Below are 17,832 nucleotides of genomic sequence, written 5' to 3'. Positions count from 1 at the left end.
GGATCAGGCTGAGGGCTTTGAATATAGTATCTCATAAACTACTTTTGTGTTTCAGTGTGTGCTGGTTCTTCCTTCTCCTTCCCATCCTCCAAGTCTGGAAAGCTAGAGAGAGAAGCCCTTTGCCCCCCTTGGCCAGGATGCTATTCAGCCAGAGCACATACTGCCAGATTGCTAACATATGGGCAGAGGGCTCCGCCAGAGTTTTGAGAGGCTCAGCCCTTGGCAGCTCATTCCACACTTTCCTGTCTCTACACTCAGGAAATGAAGTCAGAGTGTTGATATAAAACAGGCTGGATTGAAATCTGAGAAGCTGGAAGGCCTGAAGTGGTGGGGGACTGGGAGGGGGAGAGGTGAATGGAAATGGAGAGCAGCCTGGGCCAGTCATAGTGTGCATTGCCCTGCAGCAGGCGTGGGATAGGAGTTCCTTGCCCTGTGCCAGTGTCCTCCATTTGGTTTCTCTTCCTGCCTCAGAGTCCCAGCACTGATGGTCTGCTGTAAAGCAGATGCAGGCCTCTTGCTTCTGGTGTATGGAGAGATCTTGATCATGCAGCAGTGTTTATGCAAGAACTTGGAAGACGTGAAAGTCAAAAGCTTGGCAAGGGACAGGGGATTCCCTTACCTTCTTGACTTTTTCCCCTGAAGAACAACCAAACCAGCATAATAATAACCCAAGGTAGCAGTGGAAGCTGTTCATGGCTTCTGGAGCCTGAAGTGGTCTGTGTGACTCTGACAGCAGGACCTGGCTGACAGAAGTCCAGTCACACAAACGCTCACCCACTTCTCACCTGGACTGATCAACAACATTGAAATATCCAGGGAAATTTGCCTGGAAGATCTCCTCTGCTTATGTAGCCTGACATCTTTGAGAGAGAATGGAGAGTTGGGCAGCTACCCAAGTGATCTCTTCTATTTTCCAGATGCTGGCTTCAGGGATATTCCTGTTGCATAAATTTTGTAATGGACTGGTGCAGTTTGATCTTTGGGGCATGTCTGAGCTGTGTAGTCTCTGTATCTTTAGCAAACTCAAGCTGATTTAACTGCAGCTGAAGAGAATGTTAGGCTGGGCTTGCCACACTCTGAGTGTTTGAGCTCAGCAGCTTTGTGATCCTGATCTGCTCCTCAGGATCCCTGCTCACTGACTGTTTTCCATTCCTGTTTCCCCTGAGAGCTGTCACGTTTTGTAGTTTCCATCCAAGGAAAGTCTATAAACACAGACGATGCTCACAAGAGGGCAGTCCCACGCATGCTTGCACACAGGAGCGTGCTGTTTCCCTCTCGGTCCTGGACGGCTGCATGATGCCGTCGGGAGCCGGTGTGCTGGCTCCCTCTCTTGCTGTGCTGGGGAATGGTACCCAGCTGGAGTAGGACATTCCGAATGGGGCCTTGAACCAAGCTCGCTTCTGGTGATTTGCTGTGGACCCAGGCCTGACACCAAGCAAGGAGAATGATTTCTGACTTTGGTCCTGACTGCGCATAGAGCAGTTAAGAGAAGGTTTGTTAAAGGGTGATGTCTAACATCAAAAATGTTGAGGTTGGGTTTCTGTATGCCTTGTTCTGTGTTCAGCTGGAGATGCCTTGTAAGAAGCAGATAGAGGGGTTGTGGATGCAGTTGCTCTGAAAAACAGGTCCCTCCAAGCTGTCGTAGGCTGGTCAGTGAAATTTCAGACGCTGACCAAGCAGTGACCTATCCCTGTCACTTCCCTTTCTGATCATTCAGAGCATGAGATTTTCATTAATCAGCAGAGTTTATTTTTTTCAACACAGAAAGTCTTCAGGTAACCCTACAGTAACCTGTATATTGTAGTCAGACCTGGTGTTTGGTCTTCTGTTGCTTAACTAATAGGAACTGGCCGGAGGGCTGAGCCCAGAGAGTGGTGGTGAATGATGCCACATCCAGCTGGCAGCCAGTCACTAGTGGTGTGCCCCAGGGATCAGTGCTGGGCCCCATGCTCTTTAACATCTTTATTGATGATCTGGACGAGGGCATTGAGTCAATCATCAGTAAATTTGCTGACGACACCAAGCTGGGGGCAGGAGTTGATCTGCTGGAGGGTAGAGAGGCTCTGCAGAGGGACCTCGACAGGCTGGACAGATGGGCAGAGTCCAAGGGCAGGAGATTTAACACATCCAAGTGCTGGGTTCTGCACATTGGCCACAACAACCCCGTGCAGTGCTACAGGCTGGGGTCAGCGTGGCTGGAGAGCAGCCAAGCAGAGAGGGGCCTGGGGGTGCTGGTTGATGGTAGGATGAACATGAGCCTGCAGTGTGCCCAGGCAGCCAGGAGGGCCAATGGCATCCTGACCTGCACCAGGAACAGTGTGGCCAGCAGGAGCAGGGAGGTCATTCTGCCCCTGTACACTGCACTGGTTAGGCCACACCTCGAGTCCTGTGTCCAGTTCTGGGCCCCTCAGTTTAGGAAGGAGGTTGACTTGCTGAAGTGTGTCCAGAGAAGGGCAGCAAAGTTGGTGAGGGGCTTGGAACACAGCCCTGTGAGGAGAGACTGAGGGAGCTGGGGTTGCTTAGCCTGGAGAGGAGGAGACTCAGGAGTGACCTTATTGCTTTCTACAACTACCTTAAGGGAGGCTGTAGACAGGAAGAAGTTGGTCTCTTCTCCCAGGCAAGCAGCACCAGAACAAGAGGACACAGTCTCAAGCTGTGCCAGGGGAGGTTTAGGCTGGAGGTTAGGAGGAAGTTCTACACAGAGAGAGTGATTGCCCATTGGAATGTGCTGCCTGAGGAGGTGGTGTTGTCACCGTCATTGGAGGTGTTCAGGAGGTGACTTGGTGGGGTGCTTGGTGCCATGGTTTAGTTGATTAGGTGGTGTTGGATGATAGATTGGACACGATGATCTTGAAGGTCTCTTCCATTCTATTCTATTCTATCCTATTCTATCCTATCCTATTCTATTCTATTCTAATACTTTTAAAGGGTTCACGGTAACCAACGAGAGCGTAGGACAGCGACAAGATGAAGCAGAAAAGTCACCTTCAGTGAAGGTGATCTTCAGCTGACCCAGAACTTGTGTGTCAAACCAGCTGCTTAGCTGCTTCATCCTGTGCCCACCTTCTCCTGACCCTGGCTATAGAGTTGTAGTGCTCCAAGTAAGACACCGAGGCGGCAGCAGTGGGGTTGTGAGGGCTGCTTGCTCCTTTTCTGACCAGCAGCGATGCTGCTCCCCATTAATGCTGTCCTGAGAACACGGATCAGAAGCCTTCCCCAGGCACACTCGCTCTGGGTGTCAAGTGGCTGGTGAGGGTCTTGGTGCTGACTGACCCCTTGCTGGCAAGAGTGAATACCTCGATGCTGACCACAGCCTGGGAAGCTGGGACAACACCATGCTGGTGTCTGCTCCTGAAGGAGTGAATGGGGCAGGCTTGTTCAGCCATGTCACAAAGCAGTCAGGAAGTACAGACCCTCTTTCTAGAGGTTCCCTTTTCTCACACACTTAAGGGGCCAGAGGACCCAGGTTGAGAATGTCTTTCTGGTAGTACTAATTGACTCCTGTGCTGGCAGGGTAGAGGCTGGGCTGGAGCAGTGAGTGACTGGTTTGTGATCCCTTTTCCAGGAGAAGGAGAAGAAGTATATGTTACCAGTGGATAACCTGAAACTGCGAGATGTTGAGAAGGGCTTCATGTCCAGCAAGCACATCTTTGCTCTCTTCAACACTGAACAGAGGTATGCTCACATCTCAACATGCCAAGCTGGTGAGGCTTTATTAAAAGTAGTCTGTTGAAGGACAGACTTTATGTAATATTGGATAGGAGAGAGCAGAGACAAGTATTGAGGAACAGCTGTCCAGGAGAGGTGTGCATTTCCAAGGAGATGAAGACCTTCAGAAAAGGAAATACGGCTTCATTTCTTCTGGTCTTCCAGATGTGCACCACTTTCATTCTTCATGCATGGTCTACAGCATAACCTTATTCTTCATCTATTTGCTGTGGTTTCCTGGGTCTGGCTGTGACTGGAGTATATATATATATAACAAATGTTCTTGGTGAGTGTACAGGGAAAGCTGTAGGAGACTGAGGGACCTGCCAGCCTGGGTACCCTGTGAGCAGAGTTGAAAAGGGAATCTCTTCCAGGCCAGGCTGAAGCTGAGGCTTTTAAGGGCAGGACTAGAGGCTGAAGGTAGGGACACACACAACTGATCTGGGGCAATATTGCTCATGAAAAATAAAAATTTCATGAGGATGCTAGCAAGAGGCTAAGTGTATCTACCTTTAAATAATAGGAAGGTTCCCTGGTCATTGACTTATTTGCCAGGTATGGGCAAATCTCTGTTTTGCAATAGAGGAGAATAAATGGTTTGCCTTTCAGGAATGTTTACAAGGACTACCGGCAGCTGGAGCTGGCCTGTGAGACCCAGGAGGAGGTGGATAGCTGGAAGGCTTCCTTCCTTCGTGCAGGAGTCTACCCAGAGCGTGTTGGGGTAAGTTACAGCAGAGCAGCAGGATGAGAGGGAGCACGGCTGCGTCTTGAGAAGGGTAGCTGTATCCTCTTGTGTTAAAAATAAGGCCATGTGAAGGTTTATTCCTTATTCCTGAGGTGAGGGTATTTTGGAACCAGAATTTAAACTTTTGGTATGTTCTGGTGTTTCCTTTAAGGAAACTTGGGATAAAGCAACTGCCCGCTTCAGATGGGAGATAAAGTAGCAAGAGGTTGCCTTGGTAAACCCTTCTAGCTCTCTTGTTTTGTGGCATTAAGTTCCCAATATGAGAAGGACATTTAACTGAGTGGTCTGTGCCCACTCCCTTTCCACATGCAATTGCAAAGAGATGTCCTTTGAAATTTTCTTTTGCTTGGCAGGTATCTTAATATGCTACTTGTAACAAGACCTCTTACCTCTTCCCTTAGCCTTGTCCCACCACCCTTGCTGTCCGCATTATGCTCTCCTTTCAAAGCCTGTTCTAGAGAAGGGTGGTGCAGGTGCCTGTTCGAACCCTTCCTCTGTGAGAGGAAGCTGCTGCAAACAGCTCTCATTAGAAGAGTGGTAATTGGAATCTCTTTGCTGTTTCTAATAGACTTCTTGCATTCATCTTTCCTGTTACACTCGAAGGTTGTGGGGTTTGTCTTTTTTTCCTGACAAACTGAGGTGATGTTAAAAAAAGAGCATTAGGGACTGGACCTTACCAGTGACATGACTTTGGACCAGCCAGGGCCTCTTAAATGCATGCTGGTAAAGGCCATGTGCCACTTTGGTGTGCAGATGGGAGTGCTGCCAGGCTGAGTGCCTCAAACCCTAGATAACGAATAAGAAACAGCCCTTGCAGGTAAGTAAATTGCCCTTTGCCAACACTACAGATCCCTTTGAAGAGCATCCCATCTGAATTTTCAGTTCAGCTGAGCAGTTCACTTGTTCCTTTTCCAGGACAATCCGTTGATGTGTTTTAGTAGTTTCCTTGTTCGGTGCGGTTATGGCATCTTCTCCACGTCCTGAGACCAACTAAGTCGTCTTCTTTTTTTTTTGTCCCTTTTTGTTTTAATTTTTTTCCACATATGCTCAAACTGGCCTGCCAGGACAAGGACAAAGTAAGTCTGACCCTATCTGCCTGTGTTGCCCCCTGGGGCTCTCACCAAATAGTTCCCTCTTGTTTTTACCTTTTGTCACAGTTTCCTGAGAGGCATTTGCTTGTCTCCTCCTTTGTACTTTCTGTTGGTCACTGCTGTTCGTTTCTGTTCTTGTCTTCAATTTTCCTTTTTTTTTGCTTTTTTTTAATTTCTGCCTTTTTGTATGACTGAATCTTGTTGCAAACTTACTTTTTGGGGGGGTTGACCCTCATTTTTTTAAGTTGTCCTGTTAGACATCCGCTTCCTTCATCTCTCACTGAGACTTTTTATTTCTTCATTCATTGTGTAAGATCTTCCCAGGAATAGCTCAAATGAGCAAAAGAACTTGCCCTTCCTCATATGTTTTTCTCCCCAAAACAAAAGCTAAGCAGTTGCCTACACTGCTGCAAATCCTTCAGACTGGGACAGTTTAAAAGAAAGACCTTTTTCTTTGTAAAATTAAGGGGGATTGCCTTTTGGGTTGTTTTGTGGTTTGTTTTGGTTTTAAATAAGCATTGAGGAAGACAGCAGTCTTTGGTGCTTTACTGCTTTGAAACTGATCCCAAATGGATGAGCCTTGGTGACTGCTTCTTGTCAAACAGCACAGTCCAGGTTTTATCCCGCAGAAAGCTAAACAGTGCATTTCAGGCAGACAGGAAGAAATTATTCTGCATGGCTTGAAAGAATTATGACTTATGATGCAGGATTTGCAGTTGAAGTGGTCAGGAAGGTTTTCTAATTTACTCCCTCTGTTAGCAGTCTGACTGAGGTGAGCAGTTACTTTATGTATCAGTTCCCTCATTTGTATAGTGAGGATAAAGATGCAGTGTGTCAGAGCCTCCAAGGCTTCATTTATGGTGAATGATTCCCAGGTCTAAACTGAATCTGGGCAAACCCAGCTCAGATAAAGAATCTTTCAGGAAGCTGTACACATTAAAAGTAAAAATAAAGCTTTGAATATTCACTGAAGCCATAAACTGTGGATGTTGTTCAGGAGCCCCTCTTGCCTTTCACCTTTGTGTAATAGCTTTCTGCTAAGAGAGCAGCTTTATTGTTACAGCTTCTCAGCTCTGTCCTGAAGAAGTCTATACAGGCTGAGCTGTGCATTCTCACAGCTCCAAGTGTAAGTTTCAAGAAGTTTTATTGCATGTGCTTCTTGCTTGTTCCCTTCTTCTCTTAGCTCTCTCATCAAAAGCTGATTTTGTGTTACACTGAAGAACCAATCTGTTTCTGCTGTTCTCTGCAGGCCAGTGAAGCAGAGGAGAATGGATCAGACAGTTTCATGCACTCCATGGACCCTCAGCTGGAGAGACAAGTGGAAACGATCCGCAACCTGGTGGATTCCTACATGGCAATTGTCAACAAAACCATCAGAGACCTCATGCCGAAGACAATCATGCACCTCATGATAAACAATGTACTTGCCGTGGCCGAGGGAGGTGGGGAGGCAGGGAAGTGGGGAAAGTGGAGAGGGAGAGAAGGAAGGAAGGAAATGGAATGCAGCTCAGAAGGAAGAAGAGGTGTGGATAGAGTGGAGTGTTTGGGGAAGACGGGAACTGATTCCCTCTTTGCACTTGTTTGCAGACCAAGGACTTTATCCACTCAGAGCTGCTGGCCAACCTGTACTCCTGTGGTGACCAGAACACACTGATGGAGGAGTCTGCAGAGCAGGCCCAGCGGCGTGATGAGATGCTGCGCATGTACCACGCCCTGAAAGAAGCCCTCAACATCATCGGGGACATCAACACCAGCACCATCAGCACCCCCATGCCCCCACCGGTGGACGACTCCTGGCTGCAGGTGCAGAGCGTACCGTCCGGACGCAGGTACCAGAGGCTCAGGGGGAGAGCCCCACAGACCTGCCTGACGCCTCTTTGGTGGCTAGCTGGGGCCTCCTACTGAGACAGGGAGTCCTCTTCTTGCCCTCTTCTCCCTGTGGGTGAAGAGTTCTGAGATTGTTTGGGAGGCTCCTGGGCCGTGAAAGCTGTGTAGGGCTGCTGCACCTTTACAGAGGAGGTGGAGGCTTCTATGCCTTTGGGTTAGGTGGGACCTGAAATAGCTTTGAAGGCAACTTTAGCTTTGAAAGCTAAAGGATGACGCATAAAGCGACGTGAAACTAAAAGAAGGAACACAAAGACATCATGTGGGGACCTGATGGTGCCACAGAGGGATCCCAGGGCTGTTGCTGCAGTTAAATTTCTCCATTTGTTTGCCAGGTCTCCTACATCCAGCCCCACGCCACAGAGGAGGGCTCCCGCAGTTCCCCCTGCCAGACCTGGGTCTCGAGGCCCAGCTCCTGGACCACCTCCTGCTGGTGGGTCCACCCTGGGTGGTGCCCCCCCTGTGCCCTCCAGGCCAGGTGCCTCTCCTGATCCCTTTGGGCCCCCACCTCAGGTTCCTTCTCGGCCTAATCGTGCTCCTCCTGGTGTTCCCAGGTAAGTCCTGAACACTGCGCCGCACGTGGGCTGTGGCCAGCAGCCTGGGCAGCGGTCCGCCTGGCTGGGCCACAGGAGAATGGAGTGCATGGTGTGGGTACGCTCTTGGGCTCACAGGCAGGAGTATTTTCATCCACTGAGATTTTATTGTACAGATGTGGTGATGCCAAGGCAGCTCTTGGGAGCAGAATGGCACCTCTGCTCTGAGCAGAGCTTGAGGAAAGAGGGCTGCATGCTTGAGGGCTTTATTAAAGCAATCTGCTGGTGCCTCTGCTCACAAGGGAGAAGGTGGTCACCAGAACAGTCACAGGACTGGAGTGGCAATGCACCTTTCCAGGGAGTTCCCCTCTGCACAGGGCTCCCCAAAATCTGAAATTGCCCCTTTGCTCCTGGCTCAGAGAAGTACAAGGTGATTTGGAGAGACCATCAAAACTGTTCAGATGTTTTTCGACTAGGAGAATATTGCAGCGTCACTGGCAGGGCAGTGGGGGTGTTTTAGGCAGTTTTGTTGCTTCTGTAATCAACCTGAACATTTTCAGGCCTAATGGGTTCAAGTCACGTGGCTTTGCTTTCCATTAGGAAACTTAGTTCCTTTCCTATTCAGTCACTTCAGACACACTTCAGTATGGCAAGGAGGGATTTTCCTGTGTGCAGCTGAGCAGGACTTAGGCAGCAGCCTAGGGCCAGGAATGCTTCTGTGATGGGAATTTGGTCTCCCTGTGCTCTCACTCGTACCTGGTGCTGCCAGACTGGAGGGAAAGTGTTCTCTGCCAGGCTGTATACAGCCTCGAGGTGGATGAGTCCAAAGAGGTTATAGGCCAGCTTGATGTGTGCAAATGGTTTTACTTTCTGGGTGCCCTTGCCCTGGTCCTCACATGCATCTTGGTGCAGCTCCCACAGTGACCTGTCTGCACATGCCTCAGCGTTGCCCCAGGAGCTGCAGTCCTGCTGGTGGCACCTGTGGATGTCAGTGTGCTTCTGCTATGTATTTTGGCTCTTGCTTCTTGTGACCCTGCTCTTCCATCTACTGTTGCTTTGTGGTTTTCGTTTTAGTATAGTTATGCTTCCTTCTGTCTCCATCTTCTTCCACTCAGTTTCATTTCTTCACTCATGAAAGATATTCTATATACCAAAACATCATGGTAGGATTTCCCCAGTGGTCTGGAATGAATTGGCCTTTTTTGAAGTAATCTGTCACAGCCTCTCTGAACAGGTTTTCTGCCCTGAGCATGAGGTGGAAGGGTTTAGGAGAAGGTAGGGAATAGTATGAGAGCAGAGGAAGAAATGGATTCATACTTAACTGAGCCATCCCTTGCTTTAGAAGGAGAGGTGGTAGGTTGGATTGCATGCTGCTGACTGCCCTGATCTGGAGTTGAGAGTGTAATTCCAGAAGCTGTGAAATGATGCTCATTCTCTGATCCCCCTCTCTGATTCTTCCAGTTCATAGACTCCTCCGGATCCTGACACCAGCTTGTCATTTGAATTCACTGATGACTGGAGAATTTCCAATGACAAGGGACTCTTTCCCTTCCTCTCCTGTATATAGAATAAGAATGTTCCCTGCTAGCACTTGGACTCAAGTCCTTCTGCCATGGGTGAACGGATGCCATCTCCATCGCTGCTTTGTTAACACCCATCTTTTCCCGTGCTAAGGGGCTACACTCTCTTGTGTGTGAGGAGCAGAGCTCTTGTGTAAGCTGTGAGTGGGCTTTGCCGTGGGAGCTGGTGTCATGTAGTGACCTGGAAGTGCATGGTGGCGGCTGGATGATTTTAAGGATCAGTGTCCCTCTACTTTGCCCACAAACACAGTTCTGTAGACACTTTCATGTACGAACACCACAGGACCCATTTCCTGGCACAGAAAGGTTTTCCTGTGTGTAATTAGGGACACTCAAAACAGGACTTTCCATCCTGCTTCTGTAATTTATTCTGTCTGCTGTGGAAGTCCATACTGCCAAATACACACCTTTGGGAGCTGGAAGTTAGAAACAGTGTAAGGGTCTATCTGTGTGCAGGGAAGGACTGCATTTGGACTAGGTATTTACTGGAGCTGTGCAGGAGGATTTCCTCTGGGAAAGAAAATGATGAAGAGACTCCTCCAGGTATTTAGGCTCTTCAATTTAAAATTGTTTTTTGTAGAAACTGTAGGTGAAAGAGCTTAGCTGAGCTGGGAGGAGAAATAAGAAGGTTTAAGTGTGAGAATAACAGCCTTTGGAAAAAGCTATTGATGGCATTAATGGTTTCTCTTCACAGAGCTTCATGGCTTGAATTCTTCAGGAGGTCAGAGTAGCTGATCTCATGATTGTGACCTTCAAAATATAAGCCTTCACCTACTTCTTCCCTTTTTGGGTGCTCAGGACTGCATATATTATCTCCCAATTTCCTGAGCTGTTTGTTTCAACTCTAGCATTCAGTGTGGTCAGAGGCAGGAATCTTTGGTGAGAGCCAAGCTGACATAGCCCAGCTGGTGGGTGCTGGTACCTAGGTCTGTCACTGATCAGCAGGTCTGAACACCAGCCTGGATGTGTGAGGGGACTTGGTGAGTGAGTGAGCAGTGGGCTGGTAGGTGTGTGAACAGAGAGATGTCTTTCAGCACCCCCTGTGCGCAGCAGGGTTCTGGATGTGTGCAAAGGTGAGGCTGTGGCCATGTGTGTGAAGTCATGCATGGCAGAGTGCAGCCCTGCCCAGCACTGCACACTGGTGCTGTGTTCTGGGGGGGAGGTGTGCATGTGTCTGTGTTCCACCTTCCTGACAGTCTGTGTGGCTTCTGCCTTGAACTGTCTGAACTGCCATGTTGATTTCATGTTGTCTTTCAGAATCACTATCAGTGACCCCTGAGGACTGGCAGCCACGGTACGTTTGCACTCTCCCTGCAATGCATGAGTCATTGTGTCCCCATCCTCCCTTCCTTCCCTCTGCAGCTCACCTCTGCTGCCTACTTCTTGTATTAGCAACAGAGTCCCTTGTCCAGTGAACCACCTCTGCCAGGATCTCATCAAGGGAGGAGTCTTGAACAGGAGAACTGGCTCATCAGAGAGAGAGCAGCTTGCTTGAGCTGCCAAATGGGGAAACCCTCAGTACCTGCTTTAAGGTCACTAGAAGACCTTTTCTCTGCTTCCAGACAGAGGAGGTGGGATGGGGGAAGGAGCTCTGGCAACAAGGTCTAAACTCTGTGTGTCTTTCATTTGGCTTGTCCACACTGACTTGGGAGATCAGCTGAATGAACTCTGTTTTGATTTGATATGTCAAGCTCTGTTACGATCAAGATAGAGACTTGGGGAGCTGTTAGTTCAGACTCCTCTTCTTATATCCTGATGTCTGGCTGAAGAAGTGCTCCCATCCTCATTGTGTCCCTAGTGCTCATGGAAGGCAGGAGGAGTTTGGATCATTAATATTAGGGCTTCCGTATCTGAGTACAGGGTAACTCTGGCATGGAATGTTCCCTGTTACCCTTGTGTCCCATCATCACAAAAGGAATCTCCCTTTGCTTGTTCTCCACTTGACCCTTTGCTTTCTAGGTTACTCTTCTGCTTCCATTCAAACTCTCCTCTACCTCCTGCCCCCATGACAGGAAGGGTTTGGTGATCCATATTCCCCAAACACTCTGCCCTGAGCTCCTGCCTGTTTCCCTTTCCTACCTCTCCCTGCATTTTGTTCAGTGATGTAGCAGGGCACTGGGGCAGACCCCTGTGTACTGTGCTGGCCCAGCAATTCTTAACCACACTTGCTTGCCCTGTAAATGCTGAGAGTAGGAGTGTGCATGAGTTCAAGCAACTTTGGAGTCTCTTTCCTGGGAACCTCCAGCCCTTATTGACAGAGATAGAGAGAACAGGGCAGGTGTGGGGGTTTGGAGCCCTTTCTCCCTTTGCCTGTGGATGTTGTTTTTTGAAGTGAAAGGTCTGACTGGGAGAAGTGCAGCGTAGCAGCGCCTGTAGATTCCCTTGCTGCTGATTGTGGCAGACAGAACTGGGGGGTGGGGATGTGCACTGAAATCCTGAACAGGAAGAGCAGAAGTTCAAGCCCTCATTCCTGGGCAGCAGGGTTCAGATCTAGCTCCCATCTTGCAGCAACTGATGTTTGTTACTGCTGCATGTAACTGCAGCTAGAGCTGAGAGGTGCCACACCACATCAAATGCAGTGATTGTTTAGTGATCATCTTTAAGAATGTCATCTATCAACCCTCCTCACTGGTGACATGTGTGCAGAGGCCTTAGAGCACGCAGAGTCTTCTCCATGCCCTGCGTGCTGCAGACATCCCTGACAGCCCTAGCAAGATGTATTTTGGTGAATAGCCTTGGGAAAGAGGCTTGCCTGGTGTCTGTACCTCATTCTGGGACTCACTGCTGTGGGGCGTTCAGTTCTTAATCTGGCATAAAGAGCACCAAGGGAATAAAAATTAGAGACAAAACCAACAGCAAGGTCCCCAAACAACATAAAAAATCCCACCAGAACCCCTTTTGCAGCCCTAAGGAATAAATGTAACGTGCCACTGTCTCTTAGGGGCTGTATCAACAGTGCTCCCTGTTACCCCACTGGCTCCTAGAGCTCAGTGTTCTAGTCTAGGTTTGATCACAGTATCACCAAGGTTGGAAGAGACCTCGAGGATTTGGCTCCAGAGGCTGCCTCAAAGTGGCAGTCACTGTAACTGAGCTCCCTGGGTCTCACAGAGGCTGTCCCTGTGAGCAAGCTTTGATCCTTCTTGACCCAACAGGAAAGTGACTTGTGATGTAAAAGGGCTTGGTTGGCAAGGTAGTGAGACAGACTGAAGCAGCATTTCAGGGGAGATGTTGCTTGAGAGACTTCTCTGTCTCATTTTATGCTGGGAAACAGTTTTCAGCCTTCTCTAAGCAGTTTCTGCAAGAGTCTCCAGAAGACCAGAATGGAGAGACAACCTGTAATGTGAAACAGTGACAGCACTTCCCCCTGGAATGCTCTGAGTGCTTAGAGAAGTAAATATCTGCAAAAAAATCAATCCTAGTGCATTACAAAAAAGCAGCAGCCTGTCCACCTGCAAATTATTCGTGCTCCTTTCAGCCCAGTTTGTTCTGGTAGGGTCAGGTGGTCTCCCTTGCCAGCACACATTACATGGTCCAGCAGCTCCAGGAGTCCTCTTCCTGTAAGCCCATGGAGGCTGTTAGCACAACCTGTCCAAACTCCTGAACTGCAAAGAAGTCTTTCATGCTTCTCCAAAAACATCTTCTAACACCTGTGACAGTGCAACAGCATCTCCCTGAATGCTGAACTGAAGTTCTGTAAGGCTTTAACTGAAGTGCACAATGAGAGTAGGAGCCATCAGGTGGTTGGTATGGCTGCACTTGTACCATGAGCACCCTTCAGGGACAAGGCTCAGATCTCACTTCATGAGGCTCAGGTCCCCCAGCTGTAATGTCTCAATGCAGGTTTTTGCTTCTGGGAGGTGGTGTGATTTCAGCATCCTTCCCAGGAGCTTGTAATTTCCATGTTTAGCTCAATCCCAGAGTCTGTTGTGCAGGAGCAAGAACTTGACTGGCATGTTGGTGTTGAGGTCTTGCAGTCCCCATTGACGTTTTCTCTCTCGGAGATAACGTTTGGAGATGTTTTGAGGTCTGAAGGTTTTTCATGTGTGACTTTCCAAGGCAAGGAACAAGTGCTTGTAATCGTTTTCCGATCTGGGGCTTAAGAGATAGGGAACAATAAATTCTCCTGAGAGCTAATAAACAGGACTGTGGAGCTGCTCTGGTTCCTTTGCTAGGGTGAGGGAGCCTGCCCCAGTTTAGAAGATTCTTTTCCTCTGCTACCAGCATGGTTACAGATTTGCAGTCAGTGCAAGCAACACTTCTCTAACTGAGCAGACTGTACCGGTGCAGACGCCCTCCTCTGCCTCTCCTCCCTCCCTCAGCCCTCTCTGTTTCCAGCAGTCAGCTGGGTCTCTGATCGAAGCAAGCTCCTCAGTGTATCATTAGTTGAGGTTGCAGACACTGCAGGGAGCATGCTTTAAAGGAAAAATGTAGATTGGACTCACTGACTAACAGAACACTTCTTATTTGTAGACTTCTTGTAGGTTGTAGTCAGAGCCTGAAGTGGTCATTCAAGTAAAGAGCTGAGAGAGGCAGCAGTTCCTCACAGGAAGGTGGTTCTAGAACACTTAATGCATGCAGAGGGCAAACACGTTGCTGCCCTCTTACCTCCCTAAAGTACCAGCAAGAGCGGAAATGGAATGGGGTAGCGATGCCCAAAGTTCCTTTTGTTAAAGGAGTAGGAGCTGCATTTGCTGAGCACCAGAGCTGGAGAGCTGAAAGGAGCAAGCTTGTCCCTAGCATCAAAGATCAGTGTGATGTGTTGTAACTGGGAACCTTGGGCTTGCAGTAGCCTCGAGGGCAGGGGAAGAAGATGCTCCTCCAGAGCAGCCCAAAGCCTCTGGCAGCAGCACAGCTCAGAGGCCCCATCCATTCTGTGTGAGTGTCATGTGCTTGATACAGGAGCTCACTGTTGTCCATGCTTCTCAACTCTCATTCCAGAGCCAGTACACTCACTGGCAGTAAATCTCCGCACTTCCAAATTCCAGGGGCAAAGCAAAGCTGGCTGCCGGTTGCTTTCCTTGGCCATCCATGCAGTGCAGAAGGGCCAGCACAAGGCTGCTGTGAAGCCAAGGTCCCTGTGGCAGAGCCGTGCTGGTGGTTTGTGCCTCCAGATTTATTCTCCTGCTGGCTCAGGCGAGGTGGAGAAGCATGAGTGATTGTGACTGTGTTTGCTGTGCTAACCACAGTGTGTGTTCTCTTGTTTTGTTTTCTGCTTTTTCACAGCAGAAGGGGCCCTGCCTCACCTACACGACCCACCATAATCCGACCGGCTGAACCGTCCCTCTTAGATTTATAACTCAAGGCTGTAGACAGCTGGCGCCGAATGCTGTGCTGGCAGCTTCCCCATTCCACCCTCCCTGCCACAGCCACTGTCACTCCTCTCATCCATCCCACACCTCTGCCTCCTGCCACCCCTTCCTGGTGTGTTGTACAGCCCCAGCCTAGCGATCGAGCTCTTCGTCTCCACTCGTGCGTCCTGTATTGCTTTGTGAGCCTAGAGTAGCCTTGTTCTGTGGCATGGATCCCTGCAGTGCACAGGCTCCTTGGAGACAGCAGCCACAGGGGTATCTTAAGTGCAAGTGGTGGCTGTCTGTCCAGTAACTTCATCTGCCTGGTCTAGCCTAGATAAGTGTCCTGCCTGCACCAGTTAGCTGTAGCACCTGGGACTGAGCTGTAGCTATTTTCTCATAGTTAAGACAAAGGTGTGACTTAGACAAAAAGCCCCACGCCATAATGTGACATTGTTAGGAACAGGTTCGATGTTCTCTGTGTTAGTTTGACTTCTGAGGTGCAAAAATTCACACTGGGAACAGTGCAATCAACCTTCTATCAAAGTTGGGCAGGGAGATGGAGCAGGGGGAGTTTAGTCCTGCTAGAACAAAGGCTGAGTGCCTGCACCAGAGGTCTCACATGTGAGGCGCTGGCTCCTGCCAGCGGTTGTCTTACATCATCATTTTTGGCTGACTTTCCTGAACCCAGCAGGGAGAGGGGAATAGGTACACTGCTCCCCCCTTGCAGCCAGCCAGCCAAACGTTTTCAGAGTTTGCTGTGTGGGTTTTGGTGGAAATATTTCTGCTCCAAGCACGTCCCTCAGTGTTCCTGAGTGCTGTGGTGACTGCTACCCTAAGCCTTTTCTTCTTGCATGTGGATGGTACCTGTTAGGGAAACTTATAACTGTTGTTGACTGCACCTCATCTTCTTAAGGTTTGGGTTTTGCTTTTCATGCTACGCGTGTTAAAAAAAAAACACCAAACAACTTGAGAATTCAAACTCTGTCTCCCCTGCACATCTCAGGTGTTCTGTCTCTGCCAGAGCTGAATGAGCCACCTCTGTCACAGGCTTTCAGCCCAGCCTGATTCACATCAAAGATCCCTTTCTTAAGTGCTGTTCTTGATTTCTGTTGTGGATCCTCTGTTGTTCTGATGCCAGTTCCTTTCTGTATTTTAACTACTGTTTTACCACTTCTCCCCCTTTCCCTTTTCCTCTTTTTCTTTGTTTTTCTTGTCTCTAAACTCCAGCCGGCCGGGTAAGGCCAGTCCCTCCCGCCCGGAGAGCCCCAAGCCACCATTTGACCTGTAGGCCTGCTCCCTCTGAGACTCTTTGCCTGCCTCTTAGCTGTTCTGTCCTGGAATGGTCTGATGCGAACCTCACACATGGCTTTTCTGTCTGTATCTTGTGACACACACATATCAGCTGTGATTGTAGTGAAACTGGGTTTGGTTTTCTTTTTTTTTCTCCCAGCAGCTTAAAGGAGTTAAACAAATATATTGTAGTAATGAGAAACATATCTGTACTGTTATAAATATCTATAAATATATATATATAAGATGAAAAATCTATATATGTCCAGGTGTTTAAAGCCATTTGTGCTTCCATGTGGATCTTAGGAAATAAGTAGGGGAAGAATATCTATAGACTTATACATCCCCACCTCCAGAAGGTAACCAAATCCTGGTGTTGCATTTTTGAGCTGATTGTTAAATTCTCTGCTGTGTGCAGTTGGGTTATTATTGTACTGCCCCCGACTTGTGGGTGAACTGTGTCAGTGCTGGTAGTAGCTGTGATGCAGTTTGTGATCTACCTGTCACTCTTGTTTATTGGATGAAATAAACTCTCATTTCTGTACAAGGAAGGTCTCTGTGACTAGAATAAAACCATCTCTCTTGCTCCTCCTCTGGGTGATTTTCAAACTGTGTTTAATTAAACCCTGATCTTCTCACCCCTTAGAGCTTGAAGCTCTCCGTGCAAGCAGATGCTAGCACTGACAGGGAAGATGGAGCAGATCCGCACCAGCAGCAGTGCCCAGGAGCTGTAGCAAGCAGCTTGTCAGCTGCAGAACTTCCTTCTCTTTCTCCAGTGGAAGGGGCAAGGCATGGAGGTGCTGCAGTGGTGTGCAGAAGGTGGGAGCGCCACACACAGAACCCCTTGGTCCTTGGCTGTTCTTACCTTGGCTGTTTGTGGAACACAGCAAGTGGGTGTGGGGTTGTAGTTTCTCTGGCAGTGTCTTTTGGGCCTGTAGCTGATGTGCAGTCAGGGCCAGCTCCTGCTGGGAAGTTGCTTTCAGGCTGCAGTAGGATTTCTCCCTGGTATAAACTGGGCACACCTACTGCACACAGAGAGTGCTGCTGCCCCTCAGCCACACTTTCTGACTCTTAGCCCAGCGATTGCCACAGACCCCTAAGGCCATGTGGTAGGGCTCCAGCAGAAAGAGGCCAGGAGTGCTGGAGTTTCTCACTTAAATCACTGTGACAGCGCTGCCTGGTTCAGCCCAGCAGCTCTCTTGGCTACAGCTGGCTGTAGGACTTGAGGAATCTCCTTAAAATTTGATTTTACTCATAGCAGATTCTGGTGTGGGTTGAGTGACTGGATCTGTACTGCTTCCTTCCTCTGTGTGTGCTCCAGCGCTGTGTTCATGCTTTTGTGTTCTAACTTCAGCTTCTATGCAGCTGAAGCAACAACCATTACTAGCCCTACCTTGTCCTATGTTCCCCTCCCCCTCCCCCCCAATCTATCCCTGGTGTTAGAGAGTTGTTCTGAGGAACAACTGAAGGCAAAAAGATGTCTTTATTCAAGTACAGTAGAGCCTTGTTTTGCAGAACTAGAACTCTGCTCTGCTGGTTGTCTAAGGTGAGGCGTTTCCTGATGAGGACACCAGCTATGCTTCCTGGGCAGGACAGACTCCTGTCCCCTGCTCTACAGCCTTGTCAGACAGTGTCCTCTTTCCAGCAAAACAGCTCTTCCCTGTGGTTTGGTGCTTAGGGCCTTTAAAAAGCATTTTTCTATTTTTTCCT

General features: G+C 48.9%; 1 protein-coding gene across 13 annotated transcripts in view; it reads left to right on the top strand.

The window, feature by feature from the left end:
* The window catches only part of DNM1 (dynamin 1), a 57,584-nt gene extending 40,915 nt beyond the window's left edge, over positions 1 to 16,669 (top strand). For 4 of the 13 annotated variants that reach the window (XM_054174278.1, XM_054174273.1, XM_054174277.1 and 1 more), the window contains 7 exons: positions 3,566 to 3,675; positions 4,318 to 4,429; positions 5,518 to 5,529; positions 6,794 to 6,964; positions 7,132 to 7,373; positions 7,764 to 7,982; positions 14,765 to 16,669. In XM_054174278.1, coding sequence (XP_054030253.1) covers positions 3,566 to 3,675; positions 4,318 to 4,429; positions 5,518 to 5,529; positions 6,794 to 6,964; positions 7,132 to 7,373; positions 7,764 to 7,982; positions 14,765 to 14,837 — 939 coding nt within the window. In that variant the 3' untranslated portion in view covers positions 14,838 to 16,669. Of the gene's footprint in view, positions 1 to 3,565; positions 3,676 to 4,317; positions 4,430 to 5,517; positions 5,530 to 6,793; positions 6,965 to 7,131; positions 7,374 to 7,763; positions 7,983 to 9,422; positions 10,183 to 10,798; positions 10,836 to 14,764 lie in introns of those variants that run through there. The other 9 variants (XM_054174282.1, XM_054174281.1, XM_054174276.1 and 6 more) reach the window with 6 other exon arrangements.
* The last annotated feature ends 1,163 nt before the right edge of the window (positions 16,670 to 17,832 follow it).

This window comes from Dryobates pubescens, chromosome 29 (assembly GCF_014839835.1).
Source record: "Dryobates pubescens isolate bDryPub1 chromosome 29, bDryPub1.pri, whole genome shotgun sequence".
Lineage (NCBI taxonomy): Eukaryota > Metazoa > Chordata > Aves > Piciformes > Picidae > Dryobates > Dryobates pubescens.
The sequence above is the reverse complement of the archived record's forward strand: the minus strand, read 5'-3'. Positions and strand labels throughout refer to the sequence as shown.